The 25,417-nt window shown below is 39.7% G+C and overlaps 1 protein-coding gene across 6 annotated transcripts in view; it reads left to right on the top strand.

Annotated features, from left to right (window-relative positions):
- The window catches only part of adgrb2 (adhesion G protein-coupled receptor B2), a 191,946-nt gene that overhangs the window by 43,938 nt on the left and 122,591 nt on the right, over positions 1 to 25,417 (top strand). For all 6 annotated transcript variants that reach the window (XR_011102885.1, XM_068710972.1, XM_068710968.1 and 3 more), the window contains exon 2: positions 14,771 to 15,674. Coding sequence is in view for 5 of the 6 variants with exons in the window: in XM_068710972.1 (XP_068567073.1) it covers positions 14,786 to 15,674 (889 nt within the window). In the remaining variant the exon portion in view is untranslated. The remainder of the gene's footprint in view (positions 1 to 14,770; positions 15,675 to 25,417) is intronic.

The raw sequence follows: 25,417 nt of genomic DNA, 5'->3' as shown, positions 1-25,417 counted from the left end.
AGGGAGGGGAGATATGGGCTGGATGGGTGATAATGAAAGAGATAGGGACCATGTCAGTAATAAGTCCAGGATGGATGCAACATGTGCCGACCTAAGTAGAGATGCTGAGTGCCATCTTTGTGGAAAGTTGTTACACTGACTGAAACGTTAGCTACTATTGTGTTAAATATGGTCAAATCATCAAAATTCTAAGCGGAGATTTTGTGTTGTAGTGGAATCACTTACAAGACAATTCAACCCAAATTCTACATATATGTTTTTAGACATTAATACCTGATGTTTGCCTCGATATGGGAGATTTTGCACATCATTCTTGTAAAAACCACATAACCCCAAAATGTCAGCTTTTCAGGAGCTGTTTTCATTTTATTAATTTGTTTTGAAAAGGTATCTTAAACCCTACGGCTATTTCCTCAATCGACACGGGAGCACAGAATCCTTCACTGTATGTGAAAACATGAAACCCTAAATTGCAATAAAATTTTTACCTGACGGCCATGATTTGTCAAATATGAAATATTTGAATGGGCCCTCATTTACATCACATTGTCAGGGCTCTTCAGTTAAACAAAACCAAACAAATGGAAACCTTGAAGATATGAATTAAATATGGGAGTACTGGTGGACCAGTATGTATGTGTCTTGATCTGACTTCATTTGAGTAACTCTTTTAGAATAGCATGACAGCTTACATTTTTTAAAATTAAGCTCCCAAAAGAAATTATGTTTTCTACAAATGCTGGTGTCGGCTATCCAGTCATTCTTGCCAAAACCGTCGTAAAATACACTTTATTCAAACAAAAAACAGCTTTGATGTATGCAGCAATCTGCTCAAAGTGGTTGTATAATACACTTTTAAAAAAACAAAATTGAACTCACCAAGCTGTCTCCCCGCTAAGCAGCAGGTCACCCGTAATTGTATGCAGTTTGCTGCAGCAGAATGCCAGATTATCTGTGGACGGAGACAGAGGTGCTCACTCATGCACACACACACACAGACCTGGAATGGGATTATTTTTCTTTTAGAACAAATGCATTCTCAGGTTTATCCCAGATTTCTTCTTCTGTGGCACTCGGCAGACAGCTGAAGATGTACGCTGGCAACACTGTTGGACGTGCATTTGTTTTTAGTAAGGTACGTATAGTCTACTGATGTTTATGAATGCCACTTACTTGTGCTTGTATTAGTTTTAACATACCTCTGTGATTTTGCATCAGCAGCTTTCTTCATAGACTTAGAACTTGCATAGAAACATTAGTATAGCCATGTTGATGGCTTGCGTTAACATTTGTTTCTATGATTATGGATTTAATGTTAGTGTGTTGCTAAATTACAACATGGAGGAGTGTTTTGACTCTTTTGAGGCTGTCCTGTTGAGTATGTTTATTGAGGAAAATGGCACTTAAGGCATCAAAAAAACTGTGGCGCTTTTCCATTTTCCAGGCACGCAGCCGAACTACTCTCCATTACACACTCAACGTTGAAAGTGTGATTCATTGGTTTTACTTTAAATTCACCTTTCCACGACAATAGCACTTAAACCAGTTAAACATGGCTGTGATTGAACAATTACAGTGACATTTTGCTTACAATAGACAATCTGGTGCTAAACCGCCTTGTTGACTTTGCTGTAAACTTTTTTTTTTCCCGCTGAATTGTTTGTCAGTAGAACATCCAAATGCATTTGTACTTGTGTATTTTTATGACTAATTAAATTGAAGTGCACAAGCTGTTTATCATGTTCCATGATGAAATCCAGACTGAGCCTTTCATGCCCAATTTATCACCTGTAAACTTCATGGTCAGATATGTATTTTCCACATTGGAATGCAGATCATGTATTGTGCCTCCATGCCTCTAATAAGAATGTAGCGTTAAGCTATGCAACTGAACATATCTGGATGTGTGGAATTTTTATTTAATCTAATATAATTTAAAGGTAAGATAAAAGATACAAGCTCCAGCCAGAGAATCACAAAAATCAAACGTCCACAAACATAAACAAAAATCAATTGAACTTAAATAAACGCTTATTTATGAATGTACATCGTTTCGGCCTATAATGGTGGGTATTTACCAGAGACTGAAGTAAAACTGCAATACTGCACCATCCAGACACATCTTGCACCTGGTCAATAGCTGTGTGTGAAAGGTCAGCTCTCCTCGGTGACCCTGTAGGTGACACAGCTTCACTGTAGACACGGCCGACTTTAACCCCTGAACCTCCAGCTGAGGTGTGACACGTGTCAAACAGGAGAAGGAAACAGCTCACACATACACAGATGCAGGTTCTGGGTAGACTCATGTCCCGGTGTATTTTTTGCTGACATGATGAATACTCAGCAGATGATCTTGTGTTTGCCAATTCAATATCTACCCCACCTACCACCATGTTAGACTGTGTGTGAGCCCCACCGGTATGACAGTGACATATTTATATGTGCAAGGGATTATTACACACACACACAATTTTAATATGACATTCATCCTTTGACTATAAGACCCAAATAAACAATAGAACCTGAAAAAAAGCCTGTAGTAGAGGAAAACACACCACAAGATTTCCCATCTTTCCAGCCTTGTGAGGACATATCGCCCACATAAAGATGTGAACAACACACCAACACAAATGCACAGTCCTCAGTTGTTGGCGTGTACCTGCAGCGTCAGCTTTTCCGTGCCTTGACTCCTGTCTTCCCCTTGATAGTGAGCCCTAAAAACAAGGAGAGGAAACAGAGTGGGAGAGGAGATAATGAAATAAATACCCTGCCTGGCAACACTTCAAAGAGAGAGGGAGAGCTTGATCTGCTCTACTGCAGCTAGAGAAGGAAGATGTGTTACGTAAAGAGAAAAGATTGGGAGATAACAGCAACCACCTCCTCCACAATCGCACACAAACACAAATAGATTCACAGAAACGCGTTCGTAAAGTTTGACTGCCTCTTAGCAGGATAGTTAAGGATAATATTCCTTGTTATGAATTGTTTTGAGTCACTGATTAGCCTTAGTTAGTCATATTTGGTTTATTATTAATCCTGACGTACTAACAGGTTATTCCCCCACCCATGCATTGTGAAAGAAAAATCTATAAAAGTTGAGGAAAGTGTGATTTATGTTTTTTTTTTCTGGTGGCATATAAGCCTGGGCTTTTTCTAGCATCATGCTCTCATGGCATTTATTATTCATATATTCATGTAATACATGCATGCAGGCGGACAGAGGATGTGTACTTTTTAGAATATTCTTCGATGTCCACAGGACCATAAGGGTGAGCGTGTGTGATGGCAGTATTGGCTGTAACACTGGCCTCACTATGTGGTCTGATTAAGATGCACATAGGCTTTACATCCAGATACACAATCCCACGTACACACACACAATCCAAACACACGGCGCATAAACAGGTGTCCTTTATTCAGAGACATTTTCAAAAAAATGTCTGCCTGATGGATGGATCCTCCATCCGTTCTCACACCTTCATACATACACATACACAGGAGTAGACGCGGCCCTGCACAGTATACATAACCTGTCAAACATGCATACACACCGGCTCACACACCATCTTGTCTTTTTCACTCCATTTTCCCTTTAGCTGAAACGTTTCTGTTGACACGGACAATAAATTTAGCTTTGGCTGGTTTTGATCCCTCATCCAGCGGCCACGATTACATTAAGTACACCATTGCTTTGTGTGACATATTGTCTTTTTTAATGAATGTCTTGTCACGCAGCGCATTCCCTGCTCAATCAATGACTTTTGGAACTTAAAAACATCTTTAAAAGACTTGGCTTTTCATATAAATTGGTGTATGGTAATCCCAAATCAAATTCAGGATCAGGTTTACAGCAGGGAAATCTGAGCAGTAATGCACAGCTGTCACATTTTACATTAGCGGGAATCAATAGCTGCACATATTTTTCCTTGAATAGGAATCATTAGCTTGCAAGATTCCCTTCTAACGCTGTTGCAGAGGAATTGGAAAACTCCATTGGCTGGTTTTATTGCATGCAGGAGTCCTTTGATCAATACATTTGTTATTGTTTTTTCTGATGACACAAATATTGTAGATTCATCATTTAATGCATTGGAAATAAAAAGCATCGGTATGGATTTATATTTTCTGTCTATTGACTGTCTATTTCTTTTTGATAGTTATATCCTTATCCAACTATCAATGGAAGTATATGCATCTAAAAATGCCTTTATAGTTGCATTAATCTGACAAGGTAATAAACACGTTTGCTAATGACTAAAATAAATACTTACATACATTTACAAAGTCTAAATAATTCCCATCCAGGAAAAATAAAAAAAGAGATTTTTTTAAAATCTTAATCAGGTTTAAAATACATTGCTGGCCATTCATTTGTTTTGGTCTCTTCTGTTAGCAAATCTTGGCATTTCTTGTTCAATTAAATGAAAGTATTTTCTGGGCCAGTAATTTCAAATGGAATTCAGATATTAAATCTTGCAAACATTGGTGTTAAAAAAGATCAACTGAGCCGTAATTTTGAGGATCTTAAATATTTTTTTCCCCTTTTAGATTTTCAAATTCCATGTAACACAATTCACAGAAGAATACTTAGAGGGGAACTAGGTTTCCCTCTAAGTATTCCGTCTCAGCGTCCCTCTATCTCCTCTCCATACCATGCATCTGTGTTGAAAAAGCTGGTGTAAGCTGATCTGTTGGCAGGGATATGCTGCGGAGGGAAGCCGATCACCCTCTTCCTCAGTCTGTGATTCTCTGTTTCACAATGAAACCAAAATTCCCACCAGGCCCACCACAATACTACAAGGCCTTTATCCAACTCCTTATTGGACCCCCATCACTCACACACACACACACACATACACACACAGATTTGTGCAGATGAATACATGTGCACACATGCCAGTGTGATCTGCACACAACGGAATTCAGACTGCGTTTGCATGTGTCGCATCAGATTCTGTCCAGGCACTCAACAGATGGTGACATTTCATTTTTTCTCCCCACCATGACAACAAGGTTGAGGGTGTGAAGAGAAGGTGTTTTGGGGTTTGTAGGGTCAAGCCCGACACATGCTTCTGCATCTGTTTATCCACGTTCTGCTAAAAGTCTCTACCAGTTAATTAACGCAAATAAAGACTGATGTAGACACAGCATGAAGCATGTTAGCTGTCTGTCCTGTTACATTACGTACTGTCCAAATTTCTCTTTTACACAAAGTTATCATATCTAATTTGTTGTTGTGACAGTATAGGCTGTGCAGTGTGTTGTGGTATATTCGTATACACGTTTCTGTGCTGTAGAAGACTTAACACCTTACAGGTGAACTATGTCTTGGTCCATTATTCTGCTTGCATCAGGTTGATGTGCCTAAATGTAAACTCGAGGCCAAATCACAAAAGAAATATTATTCAAGTAAAAGATGGATGATGATGAGTGGATTTTTTTTGTATTACTTCTATTAAATCTTATCCTCTGGGGAAAGAAAGATAACTGAAAACATTTTTCATCACTCAGTCCTTCGCCAAGGTTTTCAGCAATGTGGTTAAATTTAACATCCTCTTCATCATAAGCCTTAATAAGTCTTCGGTGAGCATTCATACAAATAATGTTGTACTTGGAGGACACATTCATGAGGGACACACTGCAAATTGTCATTTGTTCTACTTTGTAAGAAAAAACAAAAAAGACAAAAGAACAAAAAAAAAACACTGAACTGCTGCCATGCAAGCCAACATCGCCTTCTTCCATTTGCTTATCCTCATCTCCATCAATGATTTAGTCACTCATCTGAACTTAATAGCCACCATTATCAATACCTCCCTGTTAATGCAACACAGCTTAATATTGAAACTCAGGTTTGGAGCATATTGAATAATGTGAAACGGTTTTAAAGGCTATGAGGCCATCTAAAAATAAACTTGAATGTTTTCCCATTGGGGATATTGAAAAATGCTTTTGCTCCAAGTGTAAATATATTAGTGTAGCCTTTGGTAAATGAGGTGTAATTTTCTTGGAGCAATGCGAGATGACATGTCAATGAATTTTTACCACAGTGTTGCATTACTAATGGCATTTTCATTTCTTCTGTTTGTTTATTTAGTATGGGTAATGACACAAACTGCACAGTATATAATACAGAGCTGATGTGGCACCAAGCTAATGGTTGCTACTGGGTTGTATAATCTCCCAGAAAATAGCTTCCCTAATAGTGTTGGCAGCAGTGGTGGTCATTTCTGTGCTGTTTAATCAGTGCTCATATTCATAGTGTCTACTGTCTGGTTCTGTTTTGCTGCTGATTGCAGATTTTATGGATCTCATATGGTTGGAAATTGCAGTTATGAAGTCACTAATCATTAGAAGTCATTTTCCATCAATGCCATAAAAAATTAATATTTTCTCTCTCTGACTTCACCATGTTACACTTTCTTGAAGGCCACATTCTGGAGGGCTTTTGCATTGTATTGTTCAGCTGTTCCCTCTTCACTGACGTTACATCTTATCTTTCAATTCATTGTATTCAAGAGCACAAGCAGTTAAAGGAAGAAAAATAAGGTCCTTGGGAGCACAAAGCGAGAAAAAAAAGTCATGTTGGATGCAGAGTAATTTCAGTGTGACCTGTGGTAATTCACTCTTCTTAGGTTGGGCTACCTTTAAATTCCTCTAATCCGTCTGTTTGTATTCCACCTACATTAACTGTTTCCAGCTGTGAGTACTCTCTGCTACGACGCAAGTATCCATGAAACTCACCGTCATTCACCACTCTATATGGGCACCAGGCGATGAAATGAAAGGATACTGTTTCCTAATGTGAAGTAGTGTGTTGGTTGGCAGCCTTTTTCTGGAGTTTGGTGCTCCACTCCACTAACATATGTCTCCGGGTGATGACATATTGACAAAATATTTGACTGTCACCTTGCAGAGCTATCGATTAAGTTATTAAAATATGTGCACAAATGCTTGCCTAGTGAGCATAAGCGTGAGCAGCATCATCAGCAGCAAGTGTTCCAGAGGGCTGTATACTTTACAGGGCAAATCAGCAAAGATATAAACTGTGTTCGCATTGCATTCTGGTCGATTGTGGCTTTTAGTGGTGCTGAAGCTGCAATCTCTATATTATAATACTGATTGGTATTTTTCTCTATTCAAACTGGACACTGATATCCCAACCTTCCCTCACGTCTTGTTAAAGTGTCAGACAACGTTTTAAAGGGAACTCCTCGACCAGTTTTGATAGTACATCATTCTTTTTTTAATCATAATTATTTACACTTTTGATTTACGCCTTGTTCTTCCATCAGCACACATGTCACATGTTAAGCTAACCTGAATGTATGAATATGTATGAGTGCATGGGATGTATTTGTGTGTGTAGCGTATGCCCTAGCCTGAAGACAAAATGGCCTTTGCTGTGAAAGCGGGGCTTAGTACTACCGTCTCTTTTCACAGCTTGTTTGCCTTTTGTGAATAACTGATATGCAAAGTTAAAAGCACTGGCTTAATGGTGTGCTTGATAAAAGGACAAACATAATACTTCTAAAATGTCAATTGGGCTAAATTAGCCGAACAACATTGGTTGTTGATACAGTTTCAAGGCAAAAAAAGATCTTATTGAGATGAAAGACGGAATATAAATGGATGCGTGTAAATGTGGGTAAATAAATAAAGTTTGGCTTTGAGGAAAGCTAAGATTTCTAAGGAGGGCAAAACCAAAGATGAGAGGGGGCAGAGATGAGGATGTTACGCTGGAGGGCAGAGAGAGGAACATTTCATGACTTGTTAATCAATAGTAGAAAGGAACTCCTTGGTGTCTGGATACAGTCTTGAATTTTTGATAAAATGGAGTTAGAATTCAATCGGGTGTGGCATGTGTGGAATGCACAACGGTTCAGTTAGTGTGCAATGTTTTGTGTGCTCATACAAAGACCACATGCTGATCTCCGCTGAAGGCCGCAAATGAGAGACATTCTCTCCATCAATACACTAGAGAATACCATTCTCTACCACAGTGCACTTAGATGTGCGCAATAAGAATGATAGATTAGGGTGGAGGCGGAGAGGATGAGGGAAAAGGAGATAAGAGGGTGTGTCATGATGCTTCATCGCAACCAACCCAAAATGCATTTCCCATAACAGAAGCACCCTATACCCAGGGATAAACTTAAGTCTGGTGCCCACAAGTTATTTCACTCTATTACACCAGAACAAGACAGTTTACTGGAAGATACTTGGTTCAGTTCATGAATAGCTATTCATGGAAAGAGTCTTACCCCATACAGTGATGTCCATTCTTAAATAATGGCTACTCTTGGTAAACGAGCACCTTATACACTTCTGTTGAATGCGAATGAAATACACAATATACTGGCAATATTGCCAGTGCACAAGTATCCCGAAAACACCACTCTCCTATTGGTTCGGGTACCATTGAGATAATGAAATGTGATCAGCAAGGCAGGACCCTATTTCCGTAGTGGACACAGGAATTAAAGGCATCCACGTGACAATGCAACGGTCAGCGCTAGTGACGAAGTAATAAACAGTGAGAGGGCCACTTACTGTATGGTGGGCGGGTGGGTCCAACAAAAAGAGGACTTTAGAACACGAGAACAATGTTCCAGACCGTCTTTCCCAAAGTGTTTTTATGAAGTGACGCGTTTGTGATGTTTTTCCTAAAGCCTAACAGAGTGACTTTGTTGGCTAAACCTAATCGTTAGAAAGTCGTGCTGAGCGACACAAAACTAGTGGAAAAGTTGTGTTCATGCACACAGATCAATTGATAAAATGTCGTGACTATTTCATGAACTGCTGTGAGACTGAGTTGAGGAGGCATGTTTTTTTTAATTTTCTTTAGTTTTTCTAGGATGGCATTTTATGCGTTTGTTTAATGAACTGTGCGCCAGTGCAATTGTCTCATGAAATGAATATGGCGGTTGCTGATTTTGGTCTGGACAAGGCCTTAGACTGGATGAACCTTTTACAATTTTACTGTTCTTGTTATTTTGTTGTTGATAATTGTTCTAGAAATGGCTTCTGTATATTGGAGAATGTGAGAAGCAGCTTTATGTCAACCCACTACCCAAGCTGAAACTTTATTCATCTACAAAACTAATTTCCCCTTGGGGATGAATAAAGTTTATATCTATCTATCCATCTAAATGGATGAAGCCCAGCAGGGTTTCTGTTCTGAGAAGTGCATGTGTGTGTGTGAGTGTGTGTGTGTGTGTGTGTGTGTGTTTGAAGAAGAACATTATGGGAACTGCTGCCATAAACTTGGTTATGTTATACTCTGAGGCGAGGCAGAAATCTGTCCATAAATATATCCAACCAGGCATGCTTCTTTGGTCTAGACTTGAACAGGAATATTGATAAGTTCTTCTTTAGTCCATGTCATGTTGGTTTTGACAGAATGTGTTGAAAGATATTTGGGCTAATGCATTCGGCGTCTTTTGTTCGTCACACGGACTGCTTACCTGCATTCAACCAAAGACTCCTAAAACGTGATTGGTCAATACTACTCAGACTACAAACGGTAGCCAGAATGCTTCCAATACTAAAATATTGTCCTGTTGCCTCCAGATTCAGCATATGGATGCAGAATCAGTTAACAGAAATTAGATTTATAATGCTTTTTTAAGTAGAGGTGACATTTTCCTGTCACAGCATTTTTTGAGTTGTCATTGCTTAGTTTGTGTTTTCACATTTTTTAATACCCTTTTGCAATGCATGTCTTCTGGCCTAATTATATAGAGAAAAAAAAATCTTAATAACATCAACACCAACAAAATAAAGAATCATCATTTTAGTTTTTTTGCGAGAAGGAATCATCCACACAGAATAAATTATGATTTTGATAAAAGGGAAAATATAGTTGTTGGAGCAGCACAGGGACTGAAACAAGTTCAGACAATTAGAGAAGTAATATATATATACAGTATAAATATATATAAGGCAGATATATAAAAAATATCACTTGTAATATTTCCCATTTGCTTTTACCATCAGGAAGAACATACGTAGGAGAAACAAATATAAACATTCTTTTACCCAAGAGTGTGTTTGAATCCTTAAAAACATGGAGCATGGAGAGCGCATATTTAAAAAAAGTTTTATTGCAAGAAGACTGTTTGAGTTAAGTTTCTGTAAGGGGGGGTTGCATCATCTTTCACTCAGCAATAACCAATAGATTTTTAAAATGAAAAGAAACAATACAAAACAAACTCTTTCTGAATCATGGCTGGAATATAGAGGAACATGGTTGCCCACCAAGGACAGCGCTAACGCTATTTTTACTGTTAACAAAGCTTAATGCACACTATTATCCTGCAATGAGTTTGTGTGTATAAAACATGCAATACAGTTTAAGTTTGTTTCTAGTGTTGTACCAAATAGTTTAAAGCTTAATTGTTTTTTTGTTTTTTTTTGCATGTCCATACCACCCCACTGAAAATGTGTTCTTGAGCATCCGGGTACATCTATAGCAGACTTTAAAACTTGATGCGTTCATAATTGTACAATGAATATTTGGTGAAATAATCTCTTATTTGGGGACAGTGATACTTTCAGTGCTGTGCCATTAGTTTAAAACTGTAGTGCCCCGGCACTATTCTCTTTGAGTTTTACAGTGAAGACAAAAATGAGATGAGTCATACTGTCACTTCACTGCATTAAAGAATGAAGACAGAGCCCTGAGCAAAGAGAGACAGGGAGTGAGGAATATACATATTTTGCTATCCTTGGTGATAACATTAATGTCAAGGTGGAAGGAAGACATCAAAGCTAATGAATATTTATGGTTGCCCACAGTAAAGTGCTGTTTTAGAGTGAAGTGGGACAGAATGGCCTCATGGAGACAGCACTTTAGGGCCTACTCTTGCACAGACTGTGGGTCTATGAATATTCATTGTTCATTGTCCCAAAAACAATTTGCTTAACGCTTCTGACTTCTTCTCATCCGTAAAATATGCGTAAGGTTTTACCTATGCATGGTTTGGCCTATAATTCTATTTATCTTCACTTTTGATAGGTCTATGACAATATCAACTTCTATTCTTTGCAAAATAAAAATAAGCCAGAAATGCTGTTTGTTCTGTGCTTTAGAATATATTGCATTACGTTCACACAGACTCCCTGGATTTAACAGTTCAGTGACACATTGTTAGCGGCTAGCAATGTGTCACTGCAGCCTGTATGGATGTTATATCATTGCATATTTGTTTGAAAGAATCTGAGCATGTTCAAATGGCATAGTCTATAACCCCATCATATGCCAGGCAGCATGATGTCCTTGAGCATTTTTCACAACATGCTACATTAGCCTTCCCAAGTGTGCCACGCATTTGTCAAAGTGTCACAACAGCCGGAGCCAATGCTGTTTAAAAACCCTTTATGTCATATTTTACTCGTGAAAAATCTGCGGATGAGAATCCTGTGTATGAAAACCCAGTCCAAACAGCGACAGAGAGGCATAGAAGGAAAAGCAGGAGCAATGATCAAACTCGAAAAAAATACTTTTCCAGGAGTTGACAGTGTTGCTATGGTTATTGTCTCACCAGCCTCTTCTAAAGTAAACACTGCCTGATGAGTGAAAGGAACTACAAAGATTGTATGTGTTGTGGTCTAATGTACAACACTATGTTCAGTGTGCCTGTGCACGTATCTAATGTGTGCATGTGTCTTTTTTTTCTACCAACTTTGCATTACAGTATTATATTACTTTTAGCAGTAACAAAGTACGATAACGCATACTAATTACTTGACATTCATTTTTTCATTCATCCACACTGCGCCACTTCGACAAGAAAAAAAAAAAAGGCTCTTGATAATATTAGAGCTCGATTTTAATACAAAATGGTAGCCTAAGGACTGCATGTGAATGCATGCTTAGGCCTGGAACTGGGCTCCGTCTAACGGAGCTCTTAGGCGATGATTCACAGTATTGTTGTCTCCGATGGATCGTGCCATGCCCCCACATCCTCCTCCTTGCTCTACAGCTGTCAGATTGAGCGGTGACAAGCTCATCCATACAAAGTGTGCGTGCAAGCATCCTCCGCTCTGTTAAAAAAAAAACTGTTTCAAACAAACCGATAGAAACCCAATAAGGAAATTAAAAGCAAAGATGCTGGCCCATCATACAACAGTTAGCAGTTAGAGTGGTGATGTGGTGTCAAGATATTATTGTCATAGAAAGAAAAACCACGTGCAGCACTGGGATGAAGCGCTGCTATATACAATATCGTCCACCACTGAATCTGTAATCAACTGCAATAAACTTGAGCTTCTGCTCCATAAAACATTACCCTTTCCTATTTCATAATGCCTCAGCCTACTTATGTGGTTATTTTGGTGAAGGTAACCCAGAAGTTGTGTCATCAGAAATGCATTAAAAAGACAGTACTATTGTAAAGTAGCTTATTATTTTGAATTAAATTAGCAAGTATTATTTTATGAAATTCTGAAAATAAATTGCACTTTTAAATTTTGAATCCTACAAATTGCCCTTTGAGACACTTTTACTTTGCATTCCAACCAAATTAGCAGCACTATGCTTCTGTAAAATGTATTTATTTCCAGCTCCTTCCAAAGCTACTCTACTATTTCTTATGCACAGCAGGTTGTACTAGTGGTTACAGAGACCTTCATGTGACCTCAAGGTAACACGTTGAATGTCTGCAAAAAACAATCTCTGTCCATCATAAAATAATACTGTGTAGGTGAATTGTCCTTGAGCAAGACAGTAAACCATTTTCTGCATTGTACATCACTCTGAGTTAGCATCAGTAGAATGCCTAAGACCTTAAAGAGATTGTTTATTTTTCATGATGTATAATTGTGCACATATTTTTACAATTACAGTACACTTGTAATAATGCCCTCGCCTCCACCATCTCTCCTGCTTTGTGTCCCCCTCAACCCTCAGTCTGCCTTTCATGTGATTTTTGCTCTCATTAACAACCCCCTCCTATGAGCCCAAGTGCCTCTTACTGTCCAATCTCTGTGGGGTCACCTCTTGACATGGTGAGGTATAAGCACAGTTCCTGGCCTCTTACCCAGGCCCTGTGGACTATGTGTACAACGTTGGATGAGCCTTACGACTTACATAAATCCAGTGAAGTACATGCTGCTTCTGGCTTTCATTAACCTAGGCCTTAGTGAACTTGAGTGCTTGCTCTATAGGCCCACATGTGCAGAGACTGCGTCACACGTTAAGTAACCTTGGTTGGCAGTAGGGAGACAAATTTGATGCAAGCAAACAAGTAGGAGTATTTGGTATGCTCTATCTAGGTATAGGTGGGTTCAGCATGATTCTGAGGAAAGGTCCGTCGTTTGCTTCCAAATGTTGGTGAATGTAACAGAAAACTGAATTGTTTTGAACCTGAGCATTGTAGTCTACAGCAAAGCAGTATGTTAGTTTGTTCAGTTGATAGCAGTTGTAGCTAGCTAACTAGCTGGTAGACTAATATAGCAAGGGAAGCAATTCATACTTATTACTGCTAATGCTATTTTATATGCAGTTACTTCCATTGTAGCTCATATTTAATGCCACATTTATGTTATCGCCATGTTACAATAATGGGAAGAAAAAAAAATAAATAATCACTTTTATTAAGGTTAGCTAGATTGTACACAAACATTAGGTAGACAACCAGGCTACCTACAGTGATACCTGCTATACACACCATGCGCACAGTGAGTGCACTATTAAACCAGTTTATACCTACAGAGAAGCACACTTGTAAGGCAAAAACAATCAAAGGAGGGAGACAAACCTCTGACATATTCTGCCTGTGCATCTTTCTTTCTTTCATATCATATCAAATCATAGTCCTCCAATTACCCAATCGTTGTATATTCTTACGACTTTGCCCCGACAAAAGGTATTTGGGACTAAGAGATTCTTGTTTTGTGGTTGTCTGCAGTCATTTTTTGCTAAATCTTTCTTATATCATAGTTCAAGTTGTTTCTCTGAGTCAAAACTATGTGTTGCAAAATAGAATTTGTTGGATTTCAGCATAGTGATACTTTAGAAAAAAAGTTGTCTGGGTATCGTGCCATAAGGTTTTTGGTGGAGTGGTGTGAACATTTCCCATCTCCCACACATCTTCCTCAAACTACATTAATCCAGAAACACTCGAAACTCTCAAGTGATGGAGCAGTCACTCGGGGCATATGAAAATGTTGTCGGTATTGAAGTAGTTTCAAGCAAAATACTAAAACACTGTATATGCTGTATATGGGGGTTTTTGTCAGCAGTGTGTGTGTATTGTGTGAGACAAAATCAGGCTGGTGGAGGACCCTTACTGTGTCGGTGATGGTAATAGTTTGCCAGAGCCTTGGGGGAGCTGCTCAGCAGGCGTTGAGGGGTGTGTGTGTGTGTGTGTGTGTGTGTGTGTGCGTGCATGCATTCGTCAGTGTGTGTGTGCTCGTATCAGCAGGAAAGGGTAGATCAGGCCCCACAGTGCATGTCTCAAAAGCCAAGTCATCAACCCTTTTAATCCAGCCCAGCAGGGATGTGTTTCTGTTTTTGAAGAACGTCACGAGAACTGCTGCCATGAACTTGATTATGGTATACTCTGAGATGAGACAGAAATCTGTCCATAAATATTTCTAACCAGACATGCTTCTTTGGTCTAGACTTGAACAGGAATATTGATAAGTTCAGCTTTTGTACACGTCATGTTTGGTTTTGTCAGGTTGCGTTTGAAGATAGTTTATAATGTGTCTAATCTACAGCCCCCTCTCTCCCCATCCTCCTCTCTTCTCTCTTCCTCTACAGGACGAATGTCATAGGATGAACACTGCTGGTGGGGTGTGTCTGTCTGTGCTGTCCTCCCTCCTGGCCGTGGCTGGGGCCCTGGCTGCCTTGTCTGCCCTCGCTCTAGCTCCTCTCTCTGCCCTGGCGGAGGCTGCCTATGGGGCTGCCCACGGCGTCCCCAGCGCCGGGATAGAGGGGCCCCCCTCGCCCGTCTCCTCACCATGCTCCAGCCTTGTAGCTGGGGTGCTCTATGGCTCTTTCTCCCTAAGGGAGCTCTTTCCATCCAGGGCACCGGGCTGTTCCTGGTCCCTGGAAAACCCTGATCCCACCAAGTACTCCCTCTACCTCCGCTTCACCCGCCAGCCTATCATCTGCCAGACGCACTCCCCCATGCTCCTCTCTCTTGACCACCACCTGGCCAATCAAAGCTGTCCCCTTCACGTACAGACGCCTGCTGCAAGGGATCAGGAAGTCATTGATCTTTGTGGCAGCCAATCCAACTCAGAGGGACCATACTCCTTCCTGCAGTTTGATAAGAACTTTGTCCAGATATGTTTAACGAGACATCCAGCAGAGGATGAGCCTCAGGTATCTAAGGAATTGCTGGAGCTGAGACTGGTAGAGGTGTTACTCATCAACAACGAGAACTCCAGTCAGTTCACCTGCGGCGTGCTCTGCCGATGGTTTGAGGAGTGTTTACGCACCGGTCACAATGGAGACCAGGAGGTTTCTGATGGAGATGGTTGCGGGATGACCCAGACAGGATGTATCTGTCCAAACCACAATATCATGGCACCACCTATTCCATTGCTCCCGGAGACGCCCCACAGTTTCAGCAATGGTTCTTTCATTCCTGATGACTGCTGCGTCACTGAGCTGCATTCCAATGAAGCAATCGTCATAGCACCCAGAGATGTTCGACAAGGTAGGATTATTAAGCACACTTCTTTACAATGAGCTTATTATATGCAATAACACAATTCTCTCTGTGGTAGCCCAAACACTGTACAAAAATCATTCACATAAGTATCAAGTTTAGTCATTAAAAAAATGACTAAATAATAATAATATAGATGCAATTTAAATTTAAAAATAAAATACAACTCAATTGTGAAGAAAAATGGCTTCATTCATTGATTTTTGTGTTGCTGGGAAAACAATGAATAAACATTACTAACATTGACTGATACATTTGGTTTCAGGACATTTCTGAGTACAGAAACAAAATCAAGTATTCTTTTTGAAGGTCCTATAAAAACACATTGCTCCATAATTCCTGGCAATGACTGATGAATTTGACTTCAGGACATTTCTGACTAAATACATGCTGAATATCAACTATTTTTTCTTGATAGGATTCAACTTTTTCTCCTGGTCTAGTGTCAAAAAACGTTTTTTATTGCAATAAATCAAAATATCAAGTCACAAATCTTGTAGAATCGCAGCATTAAAAACCCTAAGACTTATGAAATTGGCACCCAAGTATCATGGTAGTAAGATAAATAAGCGTATTGTCCTAGCCCTGGTAAAAACAGAAAACGATTTCAATCGCATAGTAGTTTACTTGTGTACCCAGCTTGCAGTAGCAAAAGGCAAGAAAAGTTTGCCTTGTTATACTGACTTTTGATACCAGCTCAGGGCGGTCCCATGCCTCTGCTTGACAGAGAATTTATTATTTGAATTTTGTTTGTTGGCCTGTAATTAAAAAATGAAGAAGTTCAAAGGAGCCCTTTAAACCTTCCATCAAAAGATTTGTAAATGGCTGACAGAAAGTCATGCTTCTGATCTATATTTTAGAGATTACCCCATGTGGCCAAGAGGTGTGGCTCCTAGGTCTTCAGTTACCATGCTGCACAAGTGTGTGTGTGTGTGTGTGTGTGTGTGTGTGTGTGTGTGTGTGTGTGTGTGTGTGTGCCTGTGTGTGAAACCATCTGTTGACAATGTTAGAACAAGATCTGATTTGACACCCATGCACTCACACACACACACACACACACACACGCACACGCACACATACACGTGCATGGTCATTCATACATCAATGCATTGAGCACAAAGCAGACAATCCCTTCGCACACATAACCCATGGGAATATGTATGCATGTGTGCATCTGTGCTTGTGCCTGAAAGCTACATAGATAAGCGTTTTATCCATACAGAGATGGACAAGTGCTAAAGCTCCCTTATCCATTTTAGGTTATCACTGCCACCACAATAATTCCCATAACGTAATTAATTTAGGCTAATGTAGAAGTGATCATAGATATGCAGAGAGAGATGTAGTTTGTCTTATACATTCCCACAATTATATAATAATGTTTCTTTGGGTGCATTATAGGCATATTTGCAGAGTGAAAAGCTCTAATTAGTGTCCAGTTATTGTTATTGCAAGCCTTTTGCAACACACTTGCACACATACTGGGAGCTCAAGGGAGTCTTACCTTGCTGACGGGAAGGTTATCGTTGTCTGGATTCCATCAGCGGAGAGGATTTTATCATCTAAATTACTCGGAGAGGGAGAATGGGAGGGACAGAGGAAGAGACTCGGTTGTAAGAGGACTGATGCACTGTTGCTTGAGACAAAAGCCAAGCGGATGGTGGTGCTCGTTAAATTCATGCCAAGTGTCGGGTTGATACTTAACTTAAGCCAGTTGCCAGCTACCGTGGAGCTGTGTTGGCTTTCCTGCGTCTCACCTCAAAGACACTGATGTTGCATACATATTGGTTAGCAGCTGGTCACTCTATAATCACTCACCACTCATAGACACTGTGAACCGCACAGAGCCATTGATGAGGAGATAGCCTGAAGATGTGTGGGCAAGCCTTTGAGTGCAGAAGACTTTTTTCTTCCAAACAATTCCCCTATGTCCTAATTACCCTGAAATAGCAGAATAGCTGTAAACCCAACATCGCACTGTCAGAGCAAGAGCCAGAATTTTGCCTCTATCCTCCTCCTGTCCCGTTTCTCTATCCACTAAAAGACAAACACTAACGCTCTCTCCAAATCAGACTCTTGAAAACAAAACTTAAATTCTTGCTCTTTCTCCCTGTCTCCGTTTCTGAATCTTTTTCTCACGTTTTGACTCTGCAATCCTTCTTGCAGCTCATTTTCAAAGCAGAAAAAAAAAAGACTTTAGTTTCACGCTTCTAGAACAAAGCACACTTGCACATACAAAGTGAATGAGATGTAAGTGCCCACAATTTTAGAATTATTCAACTGCTCAGACTCAGATTGAGCAGACTGCCAAATAGATTATTATATTATCAACGGTGGTCCCGTGGTTGACGGCCGGAGCCCATGCCAGATGCACCATACTGTACATGCAGAATGTGATCACATTTCAGTGTCTTGGAGAGTTGATGCACGTCAAAGCTGGAAAATATGAGTAAGATACATGCCACATAATCGTGAACTTTCAAAATAAAGGCCCAACCAAAAAAAATCTGAAAAGCAAACATCAAAAATATATTTTTTTAATTCATCTGGCAGCAGTGGCTCAGGCGGTAGCATGGTAGCTCGCTGCTACGTGTGTGTGTGTGTGTGTGTGTGTGTGTGTGTGTGTGTGTGTGTGTGTGTGTGTGTGTGTGTGTGTGTGTGTGTGTGTGTGTGTGTGTGTGTGTGTGTGAATGGGTGAATGAGAGGCAAATTATAAAGAGCTTTGGATGAAAGCGCTATATCTTCCCATTGTTATTCTGGCTGAGATGAACATTAGTCTGTTATACTGACTGACCTTCACTAAGCTCATTGAATAATGTCTGTATCGACAAAAACCTCAGCAGTTCTCGCTGCCCTAAGCTGAGGCTTTTTGTTCTAGTTGAGAATACTGTATGTTTATTATTGGTATGACAGGTACAATGACTGAATTACACTTGCGTTGCATTAGGTGACTTTTTCTTTTTTACATTTCTTAATTAAAAAAATTGCCCTAAAGAGTTTGAACTGTGACATTATATTTTCAATCAATATGTATATTCAAATTTTTGAGGTCCTAGGTCTTTGTCCATCAAATCTATAAATGCATTACTATATGACACTGAGCAGATTTGAACCACAAATATGTAAAACACAGTTAAACAAATATTGTCTCATTACCATATAAAGTGGGTATTAAGGGGCAATGCAAACTGAATTATGCCATGTAAAATAAGTAAGCTATTTCTTTCCTACTTATTTAGTTAGTGAATGTATCTATCTCTGCTTCACATACACAGGTGTGTTCATGTATCTGTCTTTAGTACAGCATTAAATAACCTCTAAATCAAAACTCCTTGGACGGGCTGCCGATATCCCTCCATATTGCAAACAATATGATACATACATAGATCAGCAAAACGGCCAACACGCAGCACATTCATGCACTACAATGGAATGGTCAATTTCTTCACATCTCTCTAACTTTCCTGCTCATGATGCAAGTCTTAGAAACCAAATATTATCCTGCACACACACACACACACACACACACACACACACACACACACACACACACACACACACACACACACACATTCAGTGTTTGAGCTCCTGAGACATTTTGTGACTGAATGTCAGGTCTTCTAGAAAGAGAATAAGAAAAACTCCAGATCTGGTTCTGTCAATCAACATCAGCCCCCTCCAACAACCTTAACACAGACACACTTCACAACTGACATGCAATGTGTTTGACACAAAAACAAATATACCGCTGTGTAGCACCTTCTCATTTTCACTGATTTTCTTCTCCTCACCATGGTAACATTTTCATTGCATTGATCTCTGCGCTACCCGTTCCTGCCTCTATCTTGTCTTTTTTTTCAGTCCAAATGGGCCAGTAACATACAATTCAGCAGGTTTGTGGATTTTTTACCAAACTTCTCTGCCTGACTAAATGTGTTTCCAGAGAAAAAATAAAACTACCCTTACTGTATGAACACATGCAGCAAGTATTTTTAACATAAATAAATAGATCCAGTGGAGCCGCTCAGTATCAGGCATATCAGACTGTGGTTGTACAGGGAAGCTTCCAGGTTTTAATGTTATCAGGGCGTCAGACTTGAAAGGCAGTCTCAAAGCGTTCATAAACCCCTTCCAGAGGGTTGGGTAAGCAGGAAACTGAAAATCAGTCAAGCCTGTTTTGCACATTGACCAGTGCACATACAAGATTAATCTGAGCTCCAAGCAATACACAACTTCTTTCCTCACTTTGTTACTTCATCACTGTCTGTGTTGATTACTGAACCTTGGCAATTGGCTCTGTGTTGCCAGGGGAACAATGACATTCCCGTCAGCCTAATCTATTGTTCATATATAGTGTTCATTAGCAAATGTAATCATGCTAACTTGCTACACAACCTTTTCTTTGTTAGCCTTTACTACGGCCTTACAGAGGTTACATCACTACATAGCAGAGACACAGTACAGTATATAGCCAAAGCAACACGCGTATTCATGGTTCATTAGAACAGGGTCCAAAATTGATCCCTTGAGCATTCTACGTATATATTACAAAAGCTGCAGAGCGACAAATGCTCACCACCTGAGACACATTTCAGAAGATCAGGAAGACATGTGAGGGTTACTTTTATAGAGCTAATTGGAAGATTTTCAATTTACAGTTATGCAGTATGGATGGATGAAGTAGGATCAAGCATTTGTACTTGATCCTACTTCATCCATCCATCCGTATGTGTGATCCTTCTTCTATGTGTTGACATAAATGTGCCGCTGCCTGTATGTGTGACATCCACTGCTAGCACAGCGGTGAATATGTCACCATGATGGATGTCAGATGTTTCCCATCCCTCTTTTTCTTGGTGATTGAAATCCACGGGGCAGAAGGGTTTAGACCTATGTTAAGGACCTCCTTATTGTGTCACCTCATCACTTCCACTCCGTTTGCCAGTAACTTAACTAATGATAAAATTGCACTCAAGACATCAGATTTATCTTACTGTGTTATTGTAGGTTCCCTCATGTTATCAGCTGTAAAGGGCTGTAGAGATATGTAGATGTCACATTAGTCTAATGAATATCTTTACATATGGCGTTAACAGTGACACCATGTTCTTGATCATTCATCAATCATTCATAATGAAATTATACCATCCTCTGTGCGTTGGCTCATCCATCATGCTGTTCTAGCCACCAAGCTGTCCTTAAAATTAATTAGTTGGCTTGGACACATTAAGTTGTGGCTGGAAGTGGAAGCTTCCCTCTAAAGAAGGCTCTACGTTAAACTTACACTCTTCAACGTTGGCTTATCATGATATGATTTGCTGTATTACACAGTAACAGTAACAGCATGTTTAGTACATAACTAACGGATACATTGTTTGAATTTAAAGGTTCAATTATTCTAGTAATAACAAACCAGGTTAAGCTATCGCTTGCTAGCTTGAGATGGTGAGACTAACTTTTCAAAAATGGACAGATGAGAGAACCCACGCTGCCACGGGGAGAACATGCAAACTTGGGAATCAAAACCCCGGGCCCTCTTGCTGTGAGGCGACCACCTTGCAGCCCTAGTGTGTAGTACGTTCGAGGATTACCCTGGCATCACTGGGGATTCTCATTAGCACAGATAGATGGTGTGGATTATGTTTTTAATGTGAAATAAAGGGAGGCACAGACAGAAACAAAGATGGAAAGGTTGGGATAGCGAGAGAGAAAAAACCTAGAGAGAGGACTGGGATTTGATTGATACTCTTGGGACCCTATCACCCTTGCATTGAGCAGGAGCCACTGGTCCGTCACTTTCAAACACACACACACACACAGGCAGCTCATCCCTTTCCTCATGGAATACTATCTGCTTTCCTGGTAATTAGAGCAGAGAGAAATGTGTGTTTTCTTGTGTGTGTCTTTAGCAGCATGGGCGAGAGATGTTTATTTTCACACTGTGCTGGCGTACAGCACATTCAGGTGTTTTAATAACCCTTAGCTCCACCAACACACACGAGACATGCACACGCAGTGAAAAATGCTCAAATGCCACTGTTGATGACAATGAACAAGTGGCATGCAGTGCAATGCAGTAGCTGTGATTTTCTTCCTGAAATGAATGAAGTAAAACTGCAAGTGTGGACTATCTGCCCAGTTGCAACAGGATTAGTATGCTGTGCTCATGAGCTATGGCTCTCTCTCTCTCCCTGAGAGCACTGAGCCCCTTTATGCTCCAGCAAAAGCCCTTACACACATACACACACACACACTTATAGACATTCATAGACATATAGACTCCTTGCCATTTATATCCATTCCTGTTTTCTCAGCAGATCTGTGCAGATCAGATTGGTACACAGTACACTGCCTGGCCTTGACAGTATTTCAGAGGAAACGCTATAGAGGCCAACTTCCTGTTGATGCTATTAAAAATGTCATAAATCAAAATAAAGGGAAAGCTATAGTGTGTACCTACCAATAAATAGGCTTCTTCATCCTGTTGCATTATGGACTGGCAACACTTCACTAGGAAGTTTTTTTTTTTTTTTAGATTGTGAATGCATGCACATTTGCAGTTCAGGCATTCTTACTTAACGACAACATGTTTGGTACAACATGTATTCGTTTATATTATGTATATATACAAATATAAAAGACTTCTTATTTTACCTTTACGATCTACACACAAAGTAAAGGTTTCAAGCTGCTGTATACCTTTATTTTTTTTAAAGACAGAATTGTAAACACATAAAAAAACAAAAACATTTGGATTCAGAGTGATGCTTAAGATTTTTGTTGAAAAAAAAATGTAAATTAAAATTTGATAACATGTACAATGTTTTGAAATTTGAGACAGGATAATATTGATTCTCCAGTTAAAGTCTTGGACTGTATTGTCTTCATATTCTATTGAAAGACAGAGGAGTACATTATTATTATATTATTAGTAAGTATGTCACAATGTCTTTATATATGGAACATGTCATTAACAAGGCAATTCAAAGTACTTTCCATAATACTATTATTCATAATTCCATAATTCCATAATCAAAAACGAGATAAAATTCAGAAGAATACACCACAAAAGGACGTTAAAATACAATTTGAAAACAGAGAGACAAAAGTACAGAAAAATTAAACAAGCTTAAAACTCCAGTACAAAATGTCTAACAGTTTAAACATAAATGGTAGACTGAAATATGCTCCACTTTTAAAACTCATGCTTTGCCCTTACTACCTTAATAAAACACATCCCAAATTCAACTAGAATTCCTAATATTACCATAAAAATAAAGTCACATGAGTGATTAATGGACTGTATATACAGACTCCAGAAACAACCTCAGATGCCCAACTAGTGCATGTAAAATGATTTAGTCTTTTCTTTGAGGTAACATCAAAATCACTGACAGCAGAAGAGAAATATTGGATGAACTATAGAAACAAGGATACACTACTCTACAGCAGAGCATAGTCTCCAAAGCCCTTTTCAGATCTCAGAGGATTTAAGTGGTAGAAGGGATAGGATGAGGGCCAAAGGTTGCCTCTGAATTAGGTCCATCACTCTGTCTGCACCTAATGAAAGTTGTATGATGTTATGAGGCGAGCTGCAGTGAAGGCAGAGTAGATTTGTGAGCAGGATATTTTAGAAGGAGAGCGGAAGTTTGGACTGACATGTGAGCAAGTAAAAGGAAATGAAGCGAGGGAGATGTGGTAGAGGCACCAGTGGGCCAAATTAGCTAACCTCTAGAGAACACCCCTGTCCCCTTGTGGCTACCCGCCGTGGGAGACTGTGTTCATTTGTGTGTGTGTCTCAGTAGGCTCATGCAGCACTAGAGTGGTCGTAGAGCAATTCAATGATAATGGCGTACAGAGTTGTATTACCACTCTACACACTGCACACACACACCCACACACACACACACACTCACATAAAGACACACCCACTAACACTGTCTGTATCACTCTCTGGCCCAGTGACTCCTAGTCAAGCTCCAGTGGCTTCATGTCATCGATTAACTGCAGAAAATAGACAGGCATCCCATCGTGCACCTGTGCCCATGGCAATAGTCATATGATACAATCCCTGTAGGCTTGTGGTTTCATGTGTGTATGCGTTTGCTGAAGTTCCGGTTGTGTGATAATTTAAAAATATTGCAATTTCAAACTCCAAGCATGCAAATCTCTGTGACAGGTTTGCAATGTTGTGTGAATAGCAGTCGCTGTGGATTTATAAAAGGAAAAAAAAATATGTTTATGTGACACTGCACACTGATTTTATAACACAAACCCCTGCATTGTTGTTTTGGCAACATTGACATTTTGTGTTAACAAAGCGTTGACATGCAGTTTGGAGCAATGCTTTTGATTCAGGCAACCATTTATGGGAAGTGAGTGATGGTTCACCAGTCTGAAAAGATCTTTCTGTGTCATGGCTTTGCACAGGCAAACAGCTGTGCACTGCAGTGTAATCCCTGCTTCAGTCTGTGACTGGAAAACAAGCCACAAACTAGGAGTCAACAGCTGAATTGATGGACAATTACTCAAGACACTAAAACAGGTAAATATTCCTCATCAGCATTAGAGGAATCAAAAATGATTGCTTTTGAAGAGGCATCACATGGATGTTTAATTTGAAGGTACCATGTCAACATTTTTTTGTGAACAAACACAGTAATGTTTATGTTCAGTGGTTCTTATCTGAATGTGCTGTGTGTAACCTTGAGGTCTAACAAAACTGAATGTATTTTATACCTGCATGCCTGCAGTTTGTGAATGTGCAGTGAAACTACTTCAAATTGTGTATTGTCATGATCAAGAACATTTTCAGCAGCTTCTCAGCAAACGGAAACGGTTTGATCAAATCTTTGCAAACATATTTATTTGGTATGTTAAATTGCAGAAATTATTGCTGTAATGTCTTTCTTCATGCTGTTTTGGGCGCTTGAAGCACCGTTACCATGACAGCACGAACACGCATCAAGGGGCCAAGGGGCGGTTGGCTTGTCTTTTTTAAACAGAAGAAAACTTACTAAAAATAGGCAATAGACTATTTTCCCATTGCCGTTACAGTAGAGGTGTATTCATTTCTGTGTCTTTTCTGTTGTGAACATTTTGTGAAAATTTTATGGTGGTAACTTTTTGTATATCCGTTACTTATTCAGTCTCTCTTCAAACTCGGTGCAGACTAATTTGGAACGATGTTCGAGTGCGGATGGACGAAGGCAGACTTGATTTGTGGCTAACAAGACAAAGAAAGTGCCGGAAAGATACACAAAAATTAGCTTGTCCACCCAGGGCTCATGTTTTCATCATTCTGATCAGAATTGGAGCTGATAAATACCTGTGACTACTGCAGAGTCATGTGTCCCAAATCACAAATTGTTTCATGCATGTGATTTGACGTTAGCTCATGCATGCGATTTTGAAGGGCTTTAATTTTGAAATGCTACATCAGAATGTCCTGGTTCTCTCTGAGTGACACCTTAAGGTGGTCTGCTATCAACCTGAGTTGAAAGGATTTCGTAACTATGCGCCATTTCCTCTTAATAATCGTCACAGTCTCTGAACATATGAGACACACAGGTTTTAAACTGTCCGTGGGAAGAATTAACCTATAAGAGTCTGTTCATTCTTGGTTAAAGACTCTGGTCTCTCTGACCACTTTTCTCTTTTTGGAGAACGTCATGTGAAACAACTTCTCTGACTCACGTAATAATGCTCCTGCCCTTCATTCTCTTTCCTCG

This window comes from Cebidichthys violaceus, unplaced genomic scaffold (genome assembly GCF_023349555.1).
Source record: "Cebidichthys violaceus isolate CVI_PGR_0920_01 unplaced genomic scaffold, fCebVio1.0.p SCAF_16, whole genome shotgun sequence".
Classification (NCBI taxonomy): Eukaryota; Metazoa; Chordata; class Actinopteri; order Perciformes; family Stichaeidae; genus Cebidichthys; species Cebidichthys violaceus.
The sequence above is the reverse complement of the archived record's forward strand: the minus strand, read 5'-3'. Positions and strand labels throughout refer to the sequence as shown.